The following is a 20,890-nucleotide window of genomic DNA, read 5'->3' as shown; positions in this document are numbered from 1 at the left end:
TCCTATGGTTCCAAAGACACCACTATTGAGGAAATCCCACAGACACTCAGGACATGTGGAGTTCACTACTATACTGTGGCTATTTGAATCATTTTCCTCATAATGCCACTGAAATTATACCCACTTTACTTATATCCCACCTTTAAAAAAATCTAAAAAAAATCACTTTACATATACGTGTATTGGAACTAGGGAAGGGAAAGGGAATATCAAAATCGAGAGACAAAGGATAAAAAGACAAACCAATGCAACAGCAATACTTAGAAAACTATATGGTGAAAACCAACTGTACAACTCATGGGGGGAGAGGGAAATGGAGAGGGGGAGATGGGGAAAAATGAGGGAGGAGGTAACAAGTTGGATAAGAAATGTATGCACTGCCTTACGTATGAAACTGTAAGCCGTCTGTACTTCATTTTGACAATAAAGAAATTTTAAAAATCACTTTACCATTTAAATTAAGCACATCATCTTTTACCTTACTTTTGGATGGCACCATTTGCTTTGCAGAAGCCACATTTTAATACAATTAAGGGGAGAGAAATCCTCAGCAGATCACACAAATGATGATAATGCAGGACTGACAGGGCTTCTCTGCATCCACTGTGTAATGCATGCACAGGAAGTGACAATTTTCATTTGTGAAAGGTGGCATATGATTAGCTGAAGTTGAGTAGCAGTAGGGGGAAAAATGAATCAAATATCTACAGAAGATTCCAGCACAAGAAACTTAAGAGAATAGCTTGCTTACTTACATTCTTAAAGCTAGAAAATTGGCTAACATGACAATAGGTTCTGCTCTGTTCTGATCATGGAGAGCTGAGGATAATGTATCTTTACCAAAACCTTGATGGCTAGCCTCTGTGGAAGCTACTTCATCATTCACCTTGGTTTCAACCAGTCTCAACTAGCTAAAAAAAGGAGGCAAAATCATGTCCCATGGTTCTGGCGGGGGAGGGGGGAACTGTTCACTGTACTGTCTCAATTAAAGCTGGCTTGATTTCTTTCTGTTGTGATGTAACTGGAATACATGGGCTTTTAATTTTTATGGTAAAGGTGGTAGCTAATACCAGCCTTCACTCAGCAAGTATTAAATGCTATTTCTTCTTCAATTCTCCTGTTAAAATTGTGAGTTCTGCAATGTACTTGGGATATAAAGGATTTCTGCACTAGTAGACTTTCATTAAGTTCCAAATTATGAGTTCATATACATAGAAATATTTATTTGTTTATTTATTCACTTATTTACTTACATTTTTGAGGTAAGATCTCATTATGTAGTCCACAATGACCTCAAACTCATGATACTTCTGCCTCAGCGTCTTGTGTGCTGGGATTACAGGTGTGCACTAGAATACCTGGTTATGTGAGAAACTTTATGTGCCAAGGAAGAAACAGTGAACCTTGCTGTGTATTATTCCATGTTACAGCTTTCCTGTAAAGTGGATGCCATTATTCACATAACATATGAGAAGAACTTATAACATAGGGAATTCATATGAGCAGAGAGTGGCAGAGACTAAATTTGGATCCAAGCCTGTACAGGCTTTAAGTCTATGTTCTAAATGATTATATGAAGCCATCTTTAGAAAATTAAAATTAGAAAAAGTAGATAAATTGTACTATAGTTAAAATATTTTGTAAAAGGTTAGAGACTATACACAAGTAACATTGTAGTTGATATTAAAGGTAAGGATGTTGTAGGACTAATTAAAAAATCTAAAAAGAATACACAGCTTTCTGAGGCCTTACACTAATCTAAACAAAATAAAAATGGTTGTACTGTACAGTAATTTGTAATGAAAACTAGATGAATAATATATTCCTGGGTTGGAATCTGGTTTCCATCATTTACTAGTCATATAATCCATGGGAAATGGTTACAGTAAAAATAAAATACCTAAAAAATGCTTAAAAATACCTATCTGTCCTGATCATTGTGAAGACTGAGATAGGCATATAAATAATACTTTCTGACACTTGATAGGCGCTCAATCTATTACTACTACTACTACTACTACTACTACTACTACTACTAAGAACAGAGCTAAAGGGATGAAGTACAAAGAAATAGGTGAATGAAATGATTTCTGTTTGGAGGATAGCATTACATTAGTACCATTCATGTTACTTTAAGCATGCTTTTTAGTAAACAGCAAACACATAAAAATTAACCTTTAGCAAGAAATGACTAGTAGCTATGTGCCTTTGGCTCCTGGCTGTAATCCTAGCTACATGGAGGTTGAGAATACAAGGATCAAGGTTCGAGGACAGTCCAGGCCAAAAAGTAAGATTCCTTCTCTGTGAAATGGAAGCTGGATGCATGCTCCTGTGGTCCTTGGGATGATGGGAAGCCTGTATTAGGCAAATCAGATTAAGTGTGAACCCAGGCACACCTATCCTATCCTAAAAATACTCAGTAAAAAAATACAGGGCTAGAGGCATGGTTCAGAATTATCATTTCAGTTTAGCAAGTGAAAGGTTGTGAGAAATCCTCAGTACAAACAAATAATCAGTAATCATGAAGATTAAATTATTTTCTTAAAGTTGGGCACTTCCTATACTATATCATTTCTTTCTACTTTGAAGCAGGAAGGTGTAAGATGGACAGAGTCAGGAAAAGATTATTCTTTAAATTGGTCAAGTTCTGATACATTATATTGTGGTTGAGTAGATAAGAAAGTGTAGCCAATGGCAAGGCAAAAGCACACATTGCTGTCTTGTTATTTAAATTCTCTAAAGTAGATTTTTCAGAGGGAAGATGTATGACCTGAAGGGATGTTTTGTGGGAGGCTAATATTGCACTGAAGAGATTATTTGAAACATATCAAAACAATTGAATATGTCAAACAATAAAGAAATAACACCTATTTTGTACACAGGACTAAAATCACTTTAATTCTTATATGGACTCTCTTTTCCCTATAAACAGTTTACAAAAGATTAATGGCCCACTTAACATTTAGTACAGCTTTTACTTCTAGAAAAAGCTGTTGGCTGAGTTACTGGAGGCTCGGACATCTTAGCCATTGGCACCTAGAAAAAATGATTGACTTGCTTGGCTCTGTACTCAGGGATAACACATTCATCCTGTGATATTCCAAAACTGCAAGTGAAATCTATTACAGGAATAATCTATATTCAAGAGGATGAGCCTAGACAATTTAATCCTATTTTAGATATCGGACATGCCATGCTTCCCATAAAGCTACTAATCCTTGGGGAAAAAAAAAACATTTTAAACGTCAGGGGAAAGCTGCCATGTTATAAAAATAACTGTATCCCATTGTTTAAAAACCTTATCATTTGTAAACCAGACAAAGAAAGCATAGGATTCTTCATGTAGTAGACTCTAAAACACTACTTCACAGTAAAACATCTCAAATCACTTCAAAAGATGAGTTAAGTGATCGAGGTGATTTAAATCTAATTTTTTTTTTTACAACCAAGCACAACTTTGAAAAATCCTGACAAAGTTAATATGCACATTACCTGGTAGTTGTTTTGGTTTTGTGATAACCTCAGTTGGTTTGATGATGCAAAATGTGGAGAAAAATTATTCCGTGGATTTGCATTACCGTACATTGTATTAGATGGTGTATGTAATGAGATCCGAGGTGTCAAATGGTAGTCTCTGTTTTGATACAGTACATTGTCTGACAAATCTCTAATGTTCACCATTTGTGAATCTGGCATATTTCTTCCTGGTCCGGGCAGAATTGTACTTTGGTTTTCAGTTCGAAGGGAACTACCACTTTCATAAAATCTTGAGTAATTTTGGATCTGTGCTCCCATAGATGCTAACTCTTCTTCTCTGGCGTATTCATCCTCAGCATCTCCAGTCTCCATTGCAATAGATAAACAAGTTCCTTCTGCTGAGCTGGGCTTGTGTGTGGCAGTTCCTCCCAGAATTCTCTGGGGGTAATCACTGACAGCCAATGAAAATACTTCACGGATTTCCAAGTTTTGTGTTCTACAGAAAGGGTCTCTAATAGTTGACTTTTGCCCACATAAGTTATGTGATGCCAAACTTGTGTTTTCAGGCTTATATGACTTTTGAATCCCAACTGGTTCAATTTTGCAAGGTCGATGGCACACAGACGGCTTTGGAGGTCCTGTCATTTCAGAAGCCTGCACTGAAGAGCTTCCATAGTTTTTCTTTGAGTTATTGTATACTGAGTTTCCAGCATTTAATACACTTGTCTGTCTTGACAAAATAATTGTCTTTTCACCTAGGAGCAGTGAGGTATTTTTACAGTGTGCTACTCGTCTTTGAACAGGTATATGCAACTGAAACTCAGTATCATTTTTACTGGATGCTTTCTGAATGGGAATTTTATGTGCTTCTGTAATTTGTGGAGTTGTATGTTTGGTTGTTCCTTGCCTACTTGATGAACTGCCTGGGCTGTATATACCAGTTACAATGACATCATTATTGGCAGAAGTCCAAGAGGATTGTTGGCTTGAGGGTCCGGCAATATTAACCACATTTCTGACTGTATTGTCCGGAGCTGTCAAAGAGGTACCAGAAACATTTCCTGTGCTTGTTCCTGATTCAGAATTCTTACTACTCATTTTTCTTCGTTTATTGCCGACCCACGTCTGAAAGGATTTAAGAAAGTATTATTAAAAATTTACAAACCGAGAAAACCAATTTCTAAATGATAAATTATGTTCTTATTGGCCAAACTGGCCAAAAGGAAAAAAAATGATACAATATTTTTTAAAGTAAAACATAGGAGGAAAAGTGACCTAATAAATATCTAGTAACTTTGATAACTGGACATATTGTTGCCACAAAACCCACTTAGTTTATATACATATATAATATTACATATAGTAAATATATTATACATTATATATTATGTATATAAAAGATAGTACTTATAATTCAAAACATTGTTCAAAGCACATTAAAACACACTGTGGAATTGTCACAATGGAAACCCCTTATAATAGTAATTTTGCTAATTAAATTAATAAGATATTAAAAAACTGTTCATATGTTTTGTTCCAGAAAACAAAATGTATTCACAGACATAGTTAAAGTTGTAAAAAGATTCATGCTTTATTCATGAATAATAGTAAAAAGTTGAAAGCAATGTGTGAGCCACCAAAACCTACCTTTAAAATAAATTTTTAACATAATTAGAAAGTACTCTTTAGCTGGGCACCGGTGGCTCACAGGAGCTACTCAGGAGGCAGAGATCTAAGGATCACAGTTTAAAAAAACAGGTCAGGAAAGTCAATGAGCCTCTTATCTACAATTAACCAGCAAAAAGCCAGAAGTGGTGCTGTGGCTTAAGCGGTACAGAACTCTAGCCTTGAGCACAAAAGCTGAGGAAAAGATCCAGACCCTGAGCTCAACCCTCAGGACTAATCCCCCCACCAAAAAAAAGGAAAATAAAATAAAATATTCATTGTATCATTAAAACCACTAGACATTTGCAGTATTCAAGCTTAATGACATCTGTATGGATATAGTGTAGTGGTTAATTGTAGAAGCATTAATAATTGTAAATTGTAATAATATACTTTATTGTGCATGTATCTTTGCATTGTGAGTTAGTTAAAATACACTATGAGAAGGGAAAGTGCAAGGGTTTTGTGTTTCCCAAGTGCCCTCTGACATATGAGAATACTGGTTTCCTCACATCCCTACCAACTGTTTACATTTTTTTTATCATCTTTACTAATCTGGGAGTTAACAAAGGCAAAGAATTGCTGTTGTGATTGATTGTCTACATTACTACATTACTTTCACAAAATGGTTCATCCATTACCTTTACCTATTTTAATATCGGGGTGTTTGTCTTTTTATGCTGATTTGTAAGAGCAATTTTCTACTAAAGATAATAACACTTTGTCACACAATGCAATTTTTTTGGTTTGTTATTTATGTATGGTAGTTATCTTCTTCTTTACACTTTCGGCTGCTTACCAAATTGTATACAATGAATATATAAACATATATAAACATATTATATAAACATAAAAAATTAATAAAAATAGTATCAGTGCTTAGCATTTAGGATTTGATTATATAATACATACTTTTATATAAGTAATTATTATAATTATTTTAGGATTATTGTGCTGAATCACAGTTCTTCTAAACTTTGCAATAAGAAATGTTATATTCTAAAATATGATTACAAAAGTTCATAATTATTCCAAAATACATATTGTATGAAAGCTATCAGAACTCATTAATCTGTTAAGATTAAACAAAATACGTGAAAAAATAAAAACATTAAACTAGCCTTATACAAGCATGGTGTAGGGTAACTTTTTCTCTGATGTGTTTTCAGTGTTAATTTATATAAGGTATAAGTAAATACAGTGACATTATTGTAATACTGTAAATAAAATTTAACATGTGCAGGTTGCTAGTGGCATACAACTGTAATTCCAGCTACTCAGGAGGCCGAGCTCTGAGGATCCGGGTTCGAAACCAGCCCAAGCAGGAAAATCTCTTATTGGAGACCCTTATCTCCAATAAACTATTCAGAAAAAGCCAGAAATGGTGCTGTGGCCCAAGTGGTAGAGCACTAGCTTTGAGCCAAAGAAGCATAGGACAGCACCCAGGCCCTGAGTTCAAGCCTCAAGAATAGAATTAAAAAAAGTTAACATGGGCTGAATCCTCAATTCCTTTGGTAGTTGTTATTTTTCTAACTATATAAATGAAGAAATTGAGTTTCGAAAGCAAATAAAAATATCCTTGCAAAAGAATATTTGCCAACGTGTGGCAGAACAGATTCAGTCAGTCCTATATAATGTCAAAGCACATGCCTCTCCACTGTGCATATAGTGGCTGTAAACTCTTGAACTAGGCATCTCTCTAAGCCATTTTAGTTTCTTAATCATTTTCCACTAAAAAAATACATTCCAGAAACTGTGGTGGTTCCTTTTGTTTCCCATAACAATATAGTGGGATTTTTCTCCCCCAGAACTGGGTTTGAACTCAGGGACTTAAATTCAGATTGCTTGCTCAGGCCTGGCACTCTGACATTTGAGCCAGTCCTCCAACCCATCTCTTTGCTGGTTGTTTTGGAAAAGTGTCTCAGGGACTTTTTGCCAGGCTGGTTTTGAACTGTGATTCTCCAGATCTCAGCCTCTTGCATAGCCACCAGTACTCATTTCTTAGTGGGAGTTTTAAATTCACTCTGATTTACTTTCAAGAAAGAGCAAGTGAGTTACAAGCCAAAATATGTAAGTATAAATGTTACGTGAGACAAAAGAGAAAAACTAACAGGTTCATATACGAAAGAGAAATATATTTAAACAAATGTCTTTAGAGAAATATAATTGCACAAAATATTTCCAAGTTATAATTTTCAAGTAAAAAACTTAACCCATGATGCTTTTGTACCTAATTTTATAAAAATACATAAGCATTCAAGCCAGATGTTGGTGGTTCATGTCTGTAATCCTAGCTATGCAGGAGGTTGAGATCCGAGAATTGTGGCTCAAAGCCAGGCTGGGCAGGAAAGTCTGTGATATTCTTATCAAGTGGTAGAGTGTTAGCCTTGAGCAAAAAGCTCAAGGACAGTGCCAGGCCCTGAGTTCAGCCCTGGGGACTGGCACACATGCACACTCAAAAAGAGTAATCATACTAAATTGCAAGTCACGGTTCATTTAGTTAATTTTATAGTTTATACATACAGATTCATAGCATAAGTAGTTGTCTACATAGTTTACTAGATATGTTTACTATGTATCCATCTGTAATTAAAATATAATAGAATAATACCATGTACAAATGAAACCGCTATCTAGCAACCTAGCAACCTCATTTGTCCAGAACACAGCTATCACAAGATTTATGTGACAACACTTAATAGCACAGCTCCAAAGCTTAAAATCTACTTTCTTTGATTTTATAATTTGATGAAAGCTGGACGAGTATTTTACAACAAATAAGAAGCCACAAAATAGAAGAGATATTTGATGATAGAGGTTGTTAATGGCAGGGACCCTGGTAGTACTAAAACTAAGAAGGTTCACTGAACATTGTTCATTAAAAAGGAAAAACAGAAAGGAAAACATAAAATCAATGTAAGAAATCACTGAACAGCCATTTGTGTTCTTTAAGAAATGGGAAGATAGATCCATATACCTTATCAAGTTGTAAGCATTATTATTTTATAGCACAGTATCATAATTGATTTCCATAATGAAAACCCTGAGTCAAAAGGGGTTCAATTATTTTCCATGTTCTCTAGGGAAGAAAAGTACAAAGTATATATTGCAGAAACACTGATTCTTAAAGTGTTGAAAATAAAGAAAATTCATGGCTTGAGGGACTCTCAACAAAGTAATTTTACCAGACATTTTTCACTTGTAATATCCAAAATTTACCAAGGCTTATCAGATGTAAATGTTCCCCACTGTAAATGCCTCATTGATGAGAAGGAAAACAATCAAGTCAAACAAAAATGATATGAAAATTTGCATTGAGGAAAATAGTAAAGCTACACTTGCCAGATGAAAAACCAAACAAAACAGAAAAGGTCATTGAATCACCAATACTTGTTGTGCACAAAACTCTTGTTTAGTTGTCTCTTAAAAATTCGCTGTCTGACCAGGCACAGCTAATGTCTGTAATCCTAACTACTTAGGAGGCTGAGATGTGAGGATTACCATTTAAAGCCAGTCCTGGAAGGAGTTCATGAGACTCTTATCTCCCGCTAAAAGGCTGGTAGTTGATGTGTCACTCTGGAACAGTTCAGGAACAGTGCTCAGGCCTTGAGTTCAAGCCCCAGGACCAGCACAGAAAATAAAACAAAACAAAAAACACTGTCTATAAGTCTATTTTCCTTTTTTACTGTATGTTATTTACTTTCCTGCTCCTTGCCCCATTATATTTGTTTGTGCTTCGATGTTTCAATCTTTCAGTTCTCTGCACATTGGGATCAAATACTTAACACAGTATGGCTTGAGTTCTAAGGAGGAGAATTCCAACACATACTATATTAAAATCATCAGGAATGGTCTCTTTCAAGTAGGTCACATTATCTTAGCAAAATATAAGGAGGATTATTAAGTAGTAGATGTACAAACAACTCTATTTTCTTCTAAATGAAAAAGCAATCAAAATTGTCTTGATACTCAGATATGGAAGACTGACTTTCTGTACAATTTATGCATTGCTGGAATGGAATTTTTAATTTTTTGAGATGAATCTGCTGTACACAAACACCTATAGTTCATGCAATACTTTACTTGTAATCCTTCATTCTAAAAACTTTGTATCTATTCTTTTCATTGTTTTAAATTTCACATCATTTGGAGTATAAATATAAATACCTGCATTTCAAAAATCCCAGTATTCAGGCACAATCAAGGAAGTTATAAGGAGAAGGGTTCTAAGATTCTGCCATTAACAAATTGGGAACATAAAAGACGGCAGTGCAGCTGTCTGGGGAGGCTTTTTATGTTAAGTTAAGGATAAGATAAAAGGGAGAAAACAATAAACCAGGAAAATTAGAATAGCAAAACGTTTGTATTATAAAATTTAATCTCATTAATGGAGAATTTTTTTTGCCTTTTTTTATTTGTTAGTTGTGGGGCTTGAACTCTGGGCCTGGGTGCTGTCCCTGAGCTCTTCAGCTCAAGTCTAGTGACCTACCACTTCCTAACTCAGAATATTTTATATTACTTTTTGTAAGACAATTACATTTTTCCTCTAAGGATTGATAGAGGAAATTTTAAGTACTGCATTTAGAGTTATAAAAAAGACACATTTCTAGTTCTTAGACAAATATGAGCATGGTACCTGATATCAACAAACAAGAAACACATATTCTGGATATTTCCCCCCACAATTAGTGTCTTAATTTCCTACTTGATTTTTTTTTTTTTGGCCAGTCCTGGGCCTTGGACTCAGAGCCTCAACACGGTCCCTGGCTTCTTTTTGCTCAAAGCTAGCACTCTGCCACTTGATCCATAGCACCACTTCTGGCCGTTTATCTATATTTGCTGCTGGGGACTTGAACCCAGGGCTTCATGTATAGGAGGCAAGCACCCTTGCCACTAAGCCATATTCCCAGCTGAATTTCCTACTTGAAAGTTCAGCAATCCTTTAGTATTTAAGAAATACTTTCCAAGGAATTTGGGCTTATTAAAAGATTTTTATTTCTAGGCTCTTTGATGGTGCATACATAAGCAAAATAAAGTCAGATGTATTTTCTTTTTTCCAAATTAGCCTAATAAACCCCAAGGATAGGAAGTTGCTAATCTTTCCATCACTAAGGTTTCACATATAGAGGAGCAGTAGCATTTACATAAACACGAAAGGGCCCACACATTCAATAAAATTTGTGACTAGTTCTGTTAGATTTATCTCTTTCCTCCTCTCTATTGCTTCCTCATTGCCTTTCATGAAAGTGTAACAGCTCTGATTTTTTTTTAACAGCTGAATAACTGTGGTTGTGATAATTTCCTCCTTTGGAATTTCCTAATCCTTCCTTTCTAAACAGTAAAATGCATACATTTTACTTAGGAGGAAAAAGTAGTCATAGAACTTGACTAGATTTTTTCAAAAAGAAAAAAATATTAAAATTATATATCCCCAAGGAAAAATTCTAAATACAGCAACAATAAAAACAAACAAACAAAAACAACACACAGAGAATTCCCTGGGAAAAAATGCCTGTTTTACTATCACTTGTGGAGCTTATATCTAGATTAATTGGAATTTTAAAGGAAGCATAAGGGCAACAATTAATCTTAAAGGTATTTACTAGTTCAAAAAGCTTATTTAGAAGAATTATTCACTTTAAAGGTTTTTGTGTTTCCAGGGTATTTATAGGAACAAATATATTAAGTGGTTATCTCATCTATTAAAAATAGTGTCGTGCCAGGGAAATGAAGCTGCCTATAAAGTTAGGACTTTCATGTCCTAAATAGCTTTTGTCATATTAGGCAAATATCATTTGTAATACAAAGCTATACATTTGTGTAAGACCTCAATACTTACCCTGACTACACTGAAGTCCAGCTTAGTCTCCTGTGCACACTGTAATATGAGCTGAAAGCAATTTTTACTTTGATTTGTCATTCCATTTTCATAATAACGTTGTAAAATCCTTTGTTGCTCTACAGTAAATACAGAACGCAGATTCATCTAAAAATAAAAGAAGATACTCTGAAAATTGGAATAAAAATGTGCTATGTGTAGAATTTGTACACTTTAGGTTTTTGGTTTTTGATACAATTTCAGGGCTCTGAGCTGCAAGATTTGTGTATGTAAATTAATCCCCAGTAATGGGCAATAATTTGTGTGCTAAAGAGAGATAGTTTCTCACTGGAAAATATACATAAAACATTTACTGAATTTGTTAAAAAAAATACCAACTTTACAGACAAAAAATAAAACAAACAAGAAATGAAAAAAGGGGAAAGCTCTTATCTGGTTTGTGTCAGTGCATAGGAGAAAATGGTTCTTTCACTGAAATAAATATTTATGGCTAGTAAAGCCAGAGATGGTAGTAGCCATACGTGGTCAATTATCAACAGGGATGCTCACTGTTCTTTGTCAAGCAAAGCATCTGGCATATGTCTTACAGTCAGAAGCTGTGCTCTGAAACAAAAGAGTATTTTGTTTTTTCCTCTTTATGTAATAATGAGGCTACTTTTATACTTTAAAACAAAATGTCTCTTAAAAGCATAAAAATAAACAAGATACCTTAATATTTCCAATGTCTTTGCTTTAAGAAATGTTAACAAAAATAATTATTTTAATCAGTGTAATATGAAAATCAAAATTCAAAATCAGCAAATTGTACCAAAAATAAACCATGCCCAAACTATGTATTGTTCATTTAAACTCACACAGTAGTTATTAGAACAGATAGGATTAAAAATCAGTTCATTTTTTATCAATAGACAAAATATTTAATATCAAGGGGAAAAACATGTGAATCTGATAAATAGAAGTGAGATTGAACTATATACTAAAAAATGAACTAAACTGTTATTTTTAATAAAGAACTCTTATAATTTGATTAAGGAAATTTAGGGTTCTTGGTAAAAGTTGTCATATTGAAAATATTATTTCTAAAAGTTGCCAAACAGAAAGAAAAATTTTCTAAGAAAAATTCCTCTTGGAAAGTATGAAAACATTCACAACAAAAGTATCATGAGACAAACAACAAAATTTCATAGTGTACCATGTATTGAAAAACCACATATACCTGAAAAGAAAATAAAAATATGAATTCCCTTCTTCTGGATACTTGGAATAACAAAGTATCTAATAAGGCAATTTGTTTGCCTCACTTTCCTTTTCACTCACACAAGTATGTCTAATAAATGTGAAGAGATCTGACTAGAGGAAATCAGATGTGGGAAAGATTATAGAAAAGATGAGTGGAGTTTATCCATGAAACATTTAGAAAGAAAGAACTTCCTAAAGAGAGGTGAGTTCTGAAGGCAGTACACTAATGTACCAGAATAAAGGTCTTATCTGAAACTTGACCAAATATTCAAGGATGTTTGGAGCAGTGATGTGGATTGTATTCATCAAAGTAATTTTTATTTTCTTGGTTGCCATTTTACAGAGCAATTTAAGGTACATTTCCCCAAGTGGTTCAGCCACAACCACAGGAGATGGTCCAGAAAATAGAGGCAAAAATACCAGAAATACCTCATCTGAAATTGATTTCTAAGCAAGATACTTTGGAATGGGTTTTAAGGAGGGTAACAAACTCCAACCTATTAATATATAATTAAAGTCATGGCTCTGGTCCTTCTCTGCAGTGATAGACCTACTGGGAAAAAAAGCCAAGATGCCCTAGTAACATAGGAATGACCTCTCATTGGCTGGCTGCAACGTTTACATTTATCCAAGAATGTTAAGAACTTTAACAAAGTACTGGAAAAGTACAGTGGGTCCTTCCCCTCTAAAAGCCGACAGTCAAGTACAGTTGCTAGTGTACTAAACACGATCTCCAATTTGGACAATATGCACTGCTGAGACCTTTTACATTTTCCTTAAATTCAGTAGCAAGAGTATGAAGGACACTTTTCTCAACACAACTACAATTTTTCTTTCAAATGGCATGAAAATCATTCTTTTCCATTCATGCACTGCATCTACACAACCCCATTTAAACAAGATAACTTGTTATTGTCTTAAGTCACCCTAGTTATCTTGGCCTAAGTTATTAAATGACTGCACAGAGAAAGTTTTAACTACTTTGGAAAAACATAAATAGAGAGTTTAAAAATATTCATCTTGTTGGGCTGGGGATATGGCCTAGTGGCAAGAGTGCTTGCCTCATATACATGAGGCCCTGGGTTCAATTCCCCAGCACCACATATACAGAAAACGGCCAGAAGTGGCGCTGTGGCTCAAGTGGCAGAGTGCTAGCCTTGAGCAAAAAGAAGCCAGGGACAGTGCTCAGGCCCTGAGCCAAGTCCCAGGACTGGCCAACAAAAAAAAAAAAAAAAAAAAGGGCTGGGGATATGGCCTAGTGGCAAGAGTGCTTGCCTCTTATACATGAGGCCCTGGGTTCAATTCGCCAGCACCACATGTACAGAAAATGGCCAGAAGTGGCGCTGTGGCTCAAGTGGCAGAGTGCTAGCCTTGAGCAAAAAGAAGCTAGGGACAGTGCTCAGGCCCTGAGTCCAAGCCCCAGGACTGGCCACAAAAAAAAAAAAAAAGAAAAAAAATTTATTTTGTTGATTTCTTATTTATGTCATTGGTTCCATAATAACGGGGCTCATTGGGCTGCAGTGAGAAAGAGTTAGGAGATTAAATGTTGAAGTAACAAGTAATTTAGCTGTACTTCAATTTAGCTGTATTTTTTAATCTAGCACACTATGTATCTTACCACCTGCTTGGCACATGCCAGGTATAGGAATAAGATGACCCGTGTTCTGTGCTCAGCTCCACTGGTGACAACTTGATAAATCACACAATTTCCTTGATCATCCACATCCTATACTGTAAAATTCTAGGTTATATAACTTTTCTTGCTCACCAATCGCAGTTGCTACAAAATAAGATGTGAACTCATTTTTCTCTATTAGTTAATTAATTAATTCATTCATTCATTCATTCATTCATGCTGGTCCTAGGGCTTGAACTCAGGGCTTAGGCACTGTTCCTGAGCTTTTTTTGCTCAGGGCAAAACAGTAGAGACAGCTCTACTTCTGGCTTTTTGGTGGCTAATTGGAGATGAGAATCTCATGGACTGATCTGCCTGGGCTGACTTTGAACCATGATCCTGAAATCTCACCCTCCCAAGTAGCTAGAATAACATTCATGAGCTACTAGCACCAATCAGTAAGCTCATTTTTCTTTATTCTAAAGCATGTAAAAATTATCACATGCTTTATATTTAGTATAAATAGGCATCGAGTTTATCTGTTATTTTCAGGTATGGACTTTCAAAGTTTCCTCTCAGAGCTAGTATTCAGTATTTTAATGAGGACTTTGAGCAATTATAAAAGATAAATAATGCTCAGCACATCCTATTCCAGAAAACAAAAATAATGAATAATTATTTTAGATTTATTGTTTTGGAAGTACTCAAAACATACAATTTGTGGGAGTGACTGCTTCCTTAGAGGTTCCTGATAACTAAGGCTATATTTTTATGGGGACATATTTCAGAGACATTCAGATATAATGACGCTCTTAATTATTTGATGCCAGACACAAACTTAGGTCATTGCTTTCATAATGCAATATCTGGTTAATTCATTTGAAATGTACTTCCAAATTACTCATACTCATTATCTAAAATCTTGATTTTTAAAATGAGATGGATTCATAAAATCATTACCAACTGAATTGTAACACATTCTCTCCAATATAAAAACGTGAATTCCAGTTGGGTGCTGGTGGCTCACATCTGTAATTCTACCTAAACTGGAGGCCGAGATCTGAGGATTCCCATTCAAAGCCAGCAAGGGTGGGAAAGCCCAGAAGACCCCAAATTGCTCAGGGACTAATGCTAACAGGCACTGCACCAATAACTAAATAGATAACTACTTAAATCTGAATTTGAAGTGAAATATTGATAATTTTGCTTACAAAGTGTGGAGCTGAGACTAATAGAACACCTCATATATCTTTTTTTGGTTAGGGGGCAGAGCATAGTTCTGAGGCTTGAACTCAGAGCCTGTGTGTTGTCCCTAAGCTTTTTTTGCTCAAGGTTAGCACTTCTGACACTGAACCACAGCCTTTTGGTGTTTAATTGGAGATAATATTCTAACAAACTTCTTTTCCAGAATGACTTTGAACCATGATCCTCAGATCTCAGCCTCCTGAGTAGCTAGGATTACAGGAGTAAGCCACTGGAGCCCGGCTATGCCTTATATATCTTTATCTTGGCCAACATGATTATTTTAACACTGTCATTTTCATCATTATTCACTTTTATATTTACATACAGTATTATTTTATTTCTATGGAATTTTTAAGTCAAAATTTTAGGAACAACCAGGCACTAATGGCTCTCACCAGTAATCCTACTCAGGAGACTATGATCTGAGGATTGCAGCCAGCCTGGGCAAGAAAATCTATGAGATTCTTATCTCCTATTAACCACCAAAAAGCCTAAAGTGGAGGTATAGCTCAAGTATCAGAGTGCCAGCCTTGAATGGACAAAGCCAAGTGAGAATGCAAGGCCTGCCCCAATGCTAGCACGCACGCACACACACACACACACACACACACACACACAGATACACACACACATAACATGGACACACACACTTTCATGGGGGAGGGGTGAATTTAAAAGCACAGCATGGGGAATTATTTTGGAACTATGAAGCTATTTGTGTCAATTATGGTGATGCATTCATATTATGTGTCTCTATGTAGAGTGGTGTTTGTGTATTATGGTTACTCATTCCTGATCATATATATGTGTGTGTGTATATATTAAATAGCAGTCTTATGCTCTCCTTTTTGCCTTTCATAGCTGGCACGCTACAATTTGAGCTATGCTTACAGCTGGTTAACTGCAGAGAAGAAGCTCTAAGTTTTGTCTGTTCAGGCTGGCTTCAAATCATAATCTTCAGAAATTAGCCTCCTGAGTATGTAGGAACAGCTCAGGGTGTGTCCTTCTATTTTTAATCTATGTTTTACAGGCAAATGGATTCCATAAGAATCATTAAGTCTTTGAAAATATGACAATATATCTTTTTTGAGGGTTGCAAAAGTACTGTGGCTTCAATTCAGAACTTTGAGCTTGCTCACTGGAATGGTGCTCTAGCACTTGAGCCATGCTTCGAGCTCTGCTTTTTGCTGGTTAGAGAAAGAATTATTTTGCCAGGGCTAGCTTCCACCAATATGCCTCTGTTTCTCAGTCTCCTGAGTAGTTTAGGATTTCAGGTGTGAGCCACTGGTGCAGGGCTGGCAATGTGTTTAGACCACTTAATTACTGATATTCTTGGTTTATATACAGTATTCCATTAATCATTCTCTCTGACCTTGTGCTATTTTGTTCTGAAGTTTTCCAATTTTGTTTGGTGTATGTGATTAGATTTTGGTAATGTGTTTTAATTTGTTGGCTTTGGGGTTAAATCTGTTTGTAAATTTCGAAAGCTATTGCTTTAAAGATTGTAATATACATACTTTACTTTTCCTTTTTACACACTATTTTACAACCACAGTTGTAACCACACAAGTACTATTATTTTGTCCCTGTTACATTGTTGTTGTCATGTATTGTATGATACTTCCACATTTTAGAGTAGATCTGGTGAAAACTTCTTTCCATTTCCTTTTACCTCAGAATGTCTTTATTTCGTCATCATTATTGACATATTTTCAGTAGCTATAGAGTGTAAGTTGACAATGCTTTTCTTTTAGCATTTAAAAATTTTTCGACTGTCTCTAGTCTACCTGATTTCTCATGAGAAAAGTGTAACTATTCAACTATTTGCTTTCCTATATTTGATTTTTCCCCTCTAGCTATTATCATTTTTTTTCATTTTTAGTTTGCAAAACTTAGACTGTGATGTGTTTGGATATGATTTTCCTAAGAGTTTATCCTGTTACTAGATCCATAACCTTCTTGCATCTATAAATCTTTGACTTTCACATTTTTTCGAGGGGGGTGTGTCATGCATTATTTAGATGAAATAAAATATTTTTGGACATTATTTTTCCTATGCCATTTTTTCTCCTATACTTCTGGAAAATCAACGACATGAATTTTGTAGTTTTATATCTCCCTATATGTCAAGTTTTATTAACAGAATGAATCATTTACATTGTTTTAACCAACACTTCATAGTTTCTTCTGGCTGTTATCACCATTATGCTATTAAGCGCACAAGGAAACTTTAAAAATTATTATATGATGAAATTTCAGCTCTATAATTTCCATTTGGTGTTATATTCTAGCTTCTATTACTCTGCTGGAAACCTCTGATACTTTATGCTTTTTCAGTGTATTTAGTTTCATGGAAGAGAACATTGCTGTAACACCTGTTCAATACCTTTTCTTACATTTCAATCTACTTATGTCATGTTGCTGTTGGTACGTCTTGTTGAGTAAGCTTATTTTCCAGCTTTGACTTTTGAATGGTATTTGTTAGAACCCTCTGGATAAAAGTGAGTTGGAATGGATTCTGAGTGCAAATAATCAGTTTTTTCAGATTCATAGTGCTGTGTGTTCCATCTTCTGTGGACAGGTCAGTTTTCAAATCAATTGCCACTAGGGTAGTTATCTCAGTGACAATTCCATTCTTAATGCCATTGTTCTGTTGCTTTTGTTCTTTTTCATTCAATCTTGCACCATCTCCAACTCTCAGGAATTCCTTGAATGTTGTCTGGCATATTGGGGCCACATTTAATAGTGTCAGCCAAAAATACGGAGTTTCCCCTAAGTGTTTATCTGACTGTTCCATTGTTTGTAAAGCATAGCTCTGCAACTAGAGCCATTTTGAAACAAAAATGACAGAGGGAAGAAGGTTAGTAGGGATAGAAGACAAATATAGACCTAGGAGTTTCTCCTGTGTTCTTAGGAGAGCAGACATCTACTGCAGTTTTGCATAGCAATGTACCACATGTCACAGTTGAATGACTGCGATCCAATCTTGGTCCATGTCATATGAGGAAAAAAAAGCAGAAAACATTACTCGTATATGACCCTCCCAACCTGCCTACTTTTATTCACTTCTCAGATTCCTTAGGAAGTTAATTTTAATATTTTGTCTAGAGATTTTAGTTGTAAACAACATTTTGGTTAAAACTGCATGTCTAGAGTTTAATTTTCAAAAACCAAGTCATATTAAATTCTATGAAACATCATTCTAAATCAGATTAAATCTGTCTTTAACTTTTCATCTGGTGGCTGACACTACTAGTCAAGAATGTGAAAAAGAATCCCACAGAATCACTTTTCTTTCTCAGAAGCATTTTTTAAATAAATGACACTGTGAATTTGTATACTTTAAATAAATTATAGCTTTAAAACTTTTGAAATGAAGGAGAAAATTAGTAAAAATGTATTTCCAGGAATTTTCTCTTGGCATTTAAATTCTCTTAATCATTACAATGAATGTTTACTGTATAAATGTATGTTGTCAGCTGCCCAAATCATTTTGTGTGAAAGTATTCGAAATTTCTCCAGTAATTGTGTCTCCATTTCTGAGATACCTTGGGAAATGTGTGAGATGGGAAAGCTAAAGTATGAAACCTACTAGTATGAAACCTACTACTTTATTTGTCGTAACTATTTTTGGAACTATTTTTATTTTATGATTATTTTAAACAGAAATCTTTTTTTTTTTCGTCGTGGGACTTCAACTTGGCCTGGATGAGCTCTTCAACTCAAGGCTGGTGTTCTACCACTTGAGCCACAGCATCATTCCTGGTTTTCTGGTGTTTAAATGGAGATGAGTCTCCTGGACTTTCCTGCCCAGGCTGGCTTTGAACCGCGATCCTCAGCTCTCAGCCTCCTGAGTAACTAGGATTACAGGCGTAAGCACCAGTGCCTAGCTTAAACAGAAATACTCTCTAATTAGAGTTATGTATTCAAGTTTTTAAAAGCAAAGAGTATGAAAAGCAATTGAACTGTCTTTTATAAAACTGGATAATCATTATAAAATAATTTATCAAATGGTCTTCTACTAATCATGTAAAGGTGCTTATCCCTTCATTAAAAGGCTCTTGAATCTTCTTTTTATAATTTGTCTCTCACTCCCAGTGTTATCTGCTGTTATTAGTCATGCTGACAGTAGGCTTGCCTTGGGCAATTCCCTCAGTCTCCTCATTTACTGTGTGGGTTTTTTTTTTTGTTTAAATTGAATTACCTCTTCTAATTTGGTTAAGGTCAAGAGATATTTATTTGTTTATTTGTTTGTTTGTTTTTAGAAAAGGTCTGAGAGCACCGATGACTGCCACTTGGGCCACTTATAAATTTGGTGACTTTTTCCCCTGAGTTTGCTGAGGAGATTCAATATAAGTGAAAGATTAATAATAACTTTCATTATAGTAAAAGTTACGAGTAGTTAAATGAACCAAATAATCATAGAATACAAAGTGTGAATAAAACTAGTCTCTCTCTCTCTCTCTTTTTCTTTTTTCTTTTTTTTCCCAGTCCTGGGCCTTGGACTCAGGGCCTGAGCACTGTCCCTGGCTTCTTTTTGCTCAAGGCAGCATTCTGCCACTTGAGCCACAGTGCCACCTCTGGCAGTTTTCTATATATGTGGTGCTGGGAATCGAACCCAGGGCTTCATGTATACGAGGCAAACACTCTTGCCACTAGGCCATATTCTCAGCCCACTAGTCTCTCATTTTAAAATTAAATTTTATTGAAAAAGTGATGTACAGAGGGAGTGCAGTTACATAATAAGGTAGTGAGTACATTTCTTGTCTTATTTGTTACACCCTCCCTCATTTTTCTTTCCCTTCCCTAATTCAGATAAGCATATATACAATATCGCTGTCGTGGGATAGATGCATACTTATAATCCAAGCACTTAGGAAGTCAAAGCAGGAGTATCGTGAAATTGAGGTTATCCTTGGCTGAAAGGCCAGACTCTCTCACAACCAAACCAAAGAAAAACAAACAAAAGACAAAAAAGCATAAAAAAATCAGTCCCTCTGTGCATGTGAGATACCTTTGTGGTGAATTATAATTTATGGCACTGATGTTTTCATAAGCAAACCAACTGTCAAGTATTTTGCTTAACATTAAGGAAAGAAGGCAAAAATATTTGATGAAATAGTAAATTGTTTGTAATCATACAGAGGAAGTAGGGTTGGAGCTGGGAGCAGGATATACTTGTATTTTTAGCTCATGGATTGAATAATTTGCATATTCTATTCCTACATCATTCTATCAATTTTAGTGGTTTAATGATAAAGGAAACCAAAGGACCAGTTCATGGCTGTTGCTTTCACAAAGGAAGAGTTTTATCTTCATCTTGCTATGAAACACAGGAAAATATGTCTTGTTCTGTAATAACCAATTAGAAAGAACTGAGGGTATAGCAGGGAAGAAGGGTCTCTTTCACTTCATTTCATAAACCTTAAGCTCCAGAAGGACATGGAGATGATTCTCATCTTTTCATTCCTCAGCGTTTAGAATGAGGCATGGGACAGAGCAAGTGCTCAGATGATTTCCAGTCGTTACTTCCACATCTGTTCCTTGAAAGCTTTTATAAATTTGATCATCCCCAATCTAAAAATCTTAAATTCTTCAGAAGCTCAAACTCTTTGAATGCCTATATGACACCCGAGTGGAAAATTCCATACCTGATCTCATATAACAAGGTATAGTCAAAAAGTAAATACATTAAAAATATTTTATAATCTGAACTACTCTGGAGGTTAAGAATTGAGAATCACAGTTCAAAGCCAGCCCAGGCAGACAAATCTATGAGACTATTATTCCCAGTTAGCAAGCTAAAGCTG

General features: G+C 35.2%; 1 protein-coding gene across 1 annotated transcript in view; it reads right to left on the bottom strand.

Annotated features, from left to right (window-relative positions):
- Window positions 1-20,890, bottom strand: part of Hdx (highly divergent homeobox) — a 114,352-nt gene that overhangs the window by 76,388 nt on the left and 17,074 nt on the right. The window contains exons 2-3 of the mRNA XM_048336245.1: window positions 10,982-11,128; window positions 3,493-4,602 (exon numbers count right to left, since the gene is read on the bottom strand). Of these exons, the coding sequence (XP_048192202.1) occupies window positions 3,493-4,602; window positions 10,982-11,128 (1,257 nt within the window). The remainder of the gene's footprint in view (window positions 1-3,492; window positions 4,603-10,981; window positions 11,129-20,890) is intronic.

The sequence above is a fragment of the Perognathus longimembris genome, chromosome 28 (assembly GCF_023159225.1).
Source record: "Perognathus longimembris pacificus isolate PPM17 chromosome 28, ASM2315922v1, whole genome shotgun sequence".
NCBI lineage: Eukaryota > Metazoa > Chordata > Mammalia > Rodentia > Heteromyidae > Perognathus > Perognathus longimembris.
Note: the sequence above shows the minus strand (reverse complement) of the source record. Positions and strands in the feature narration are given on the sequence as shown.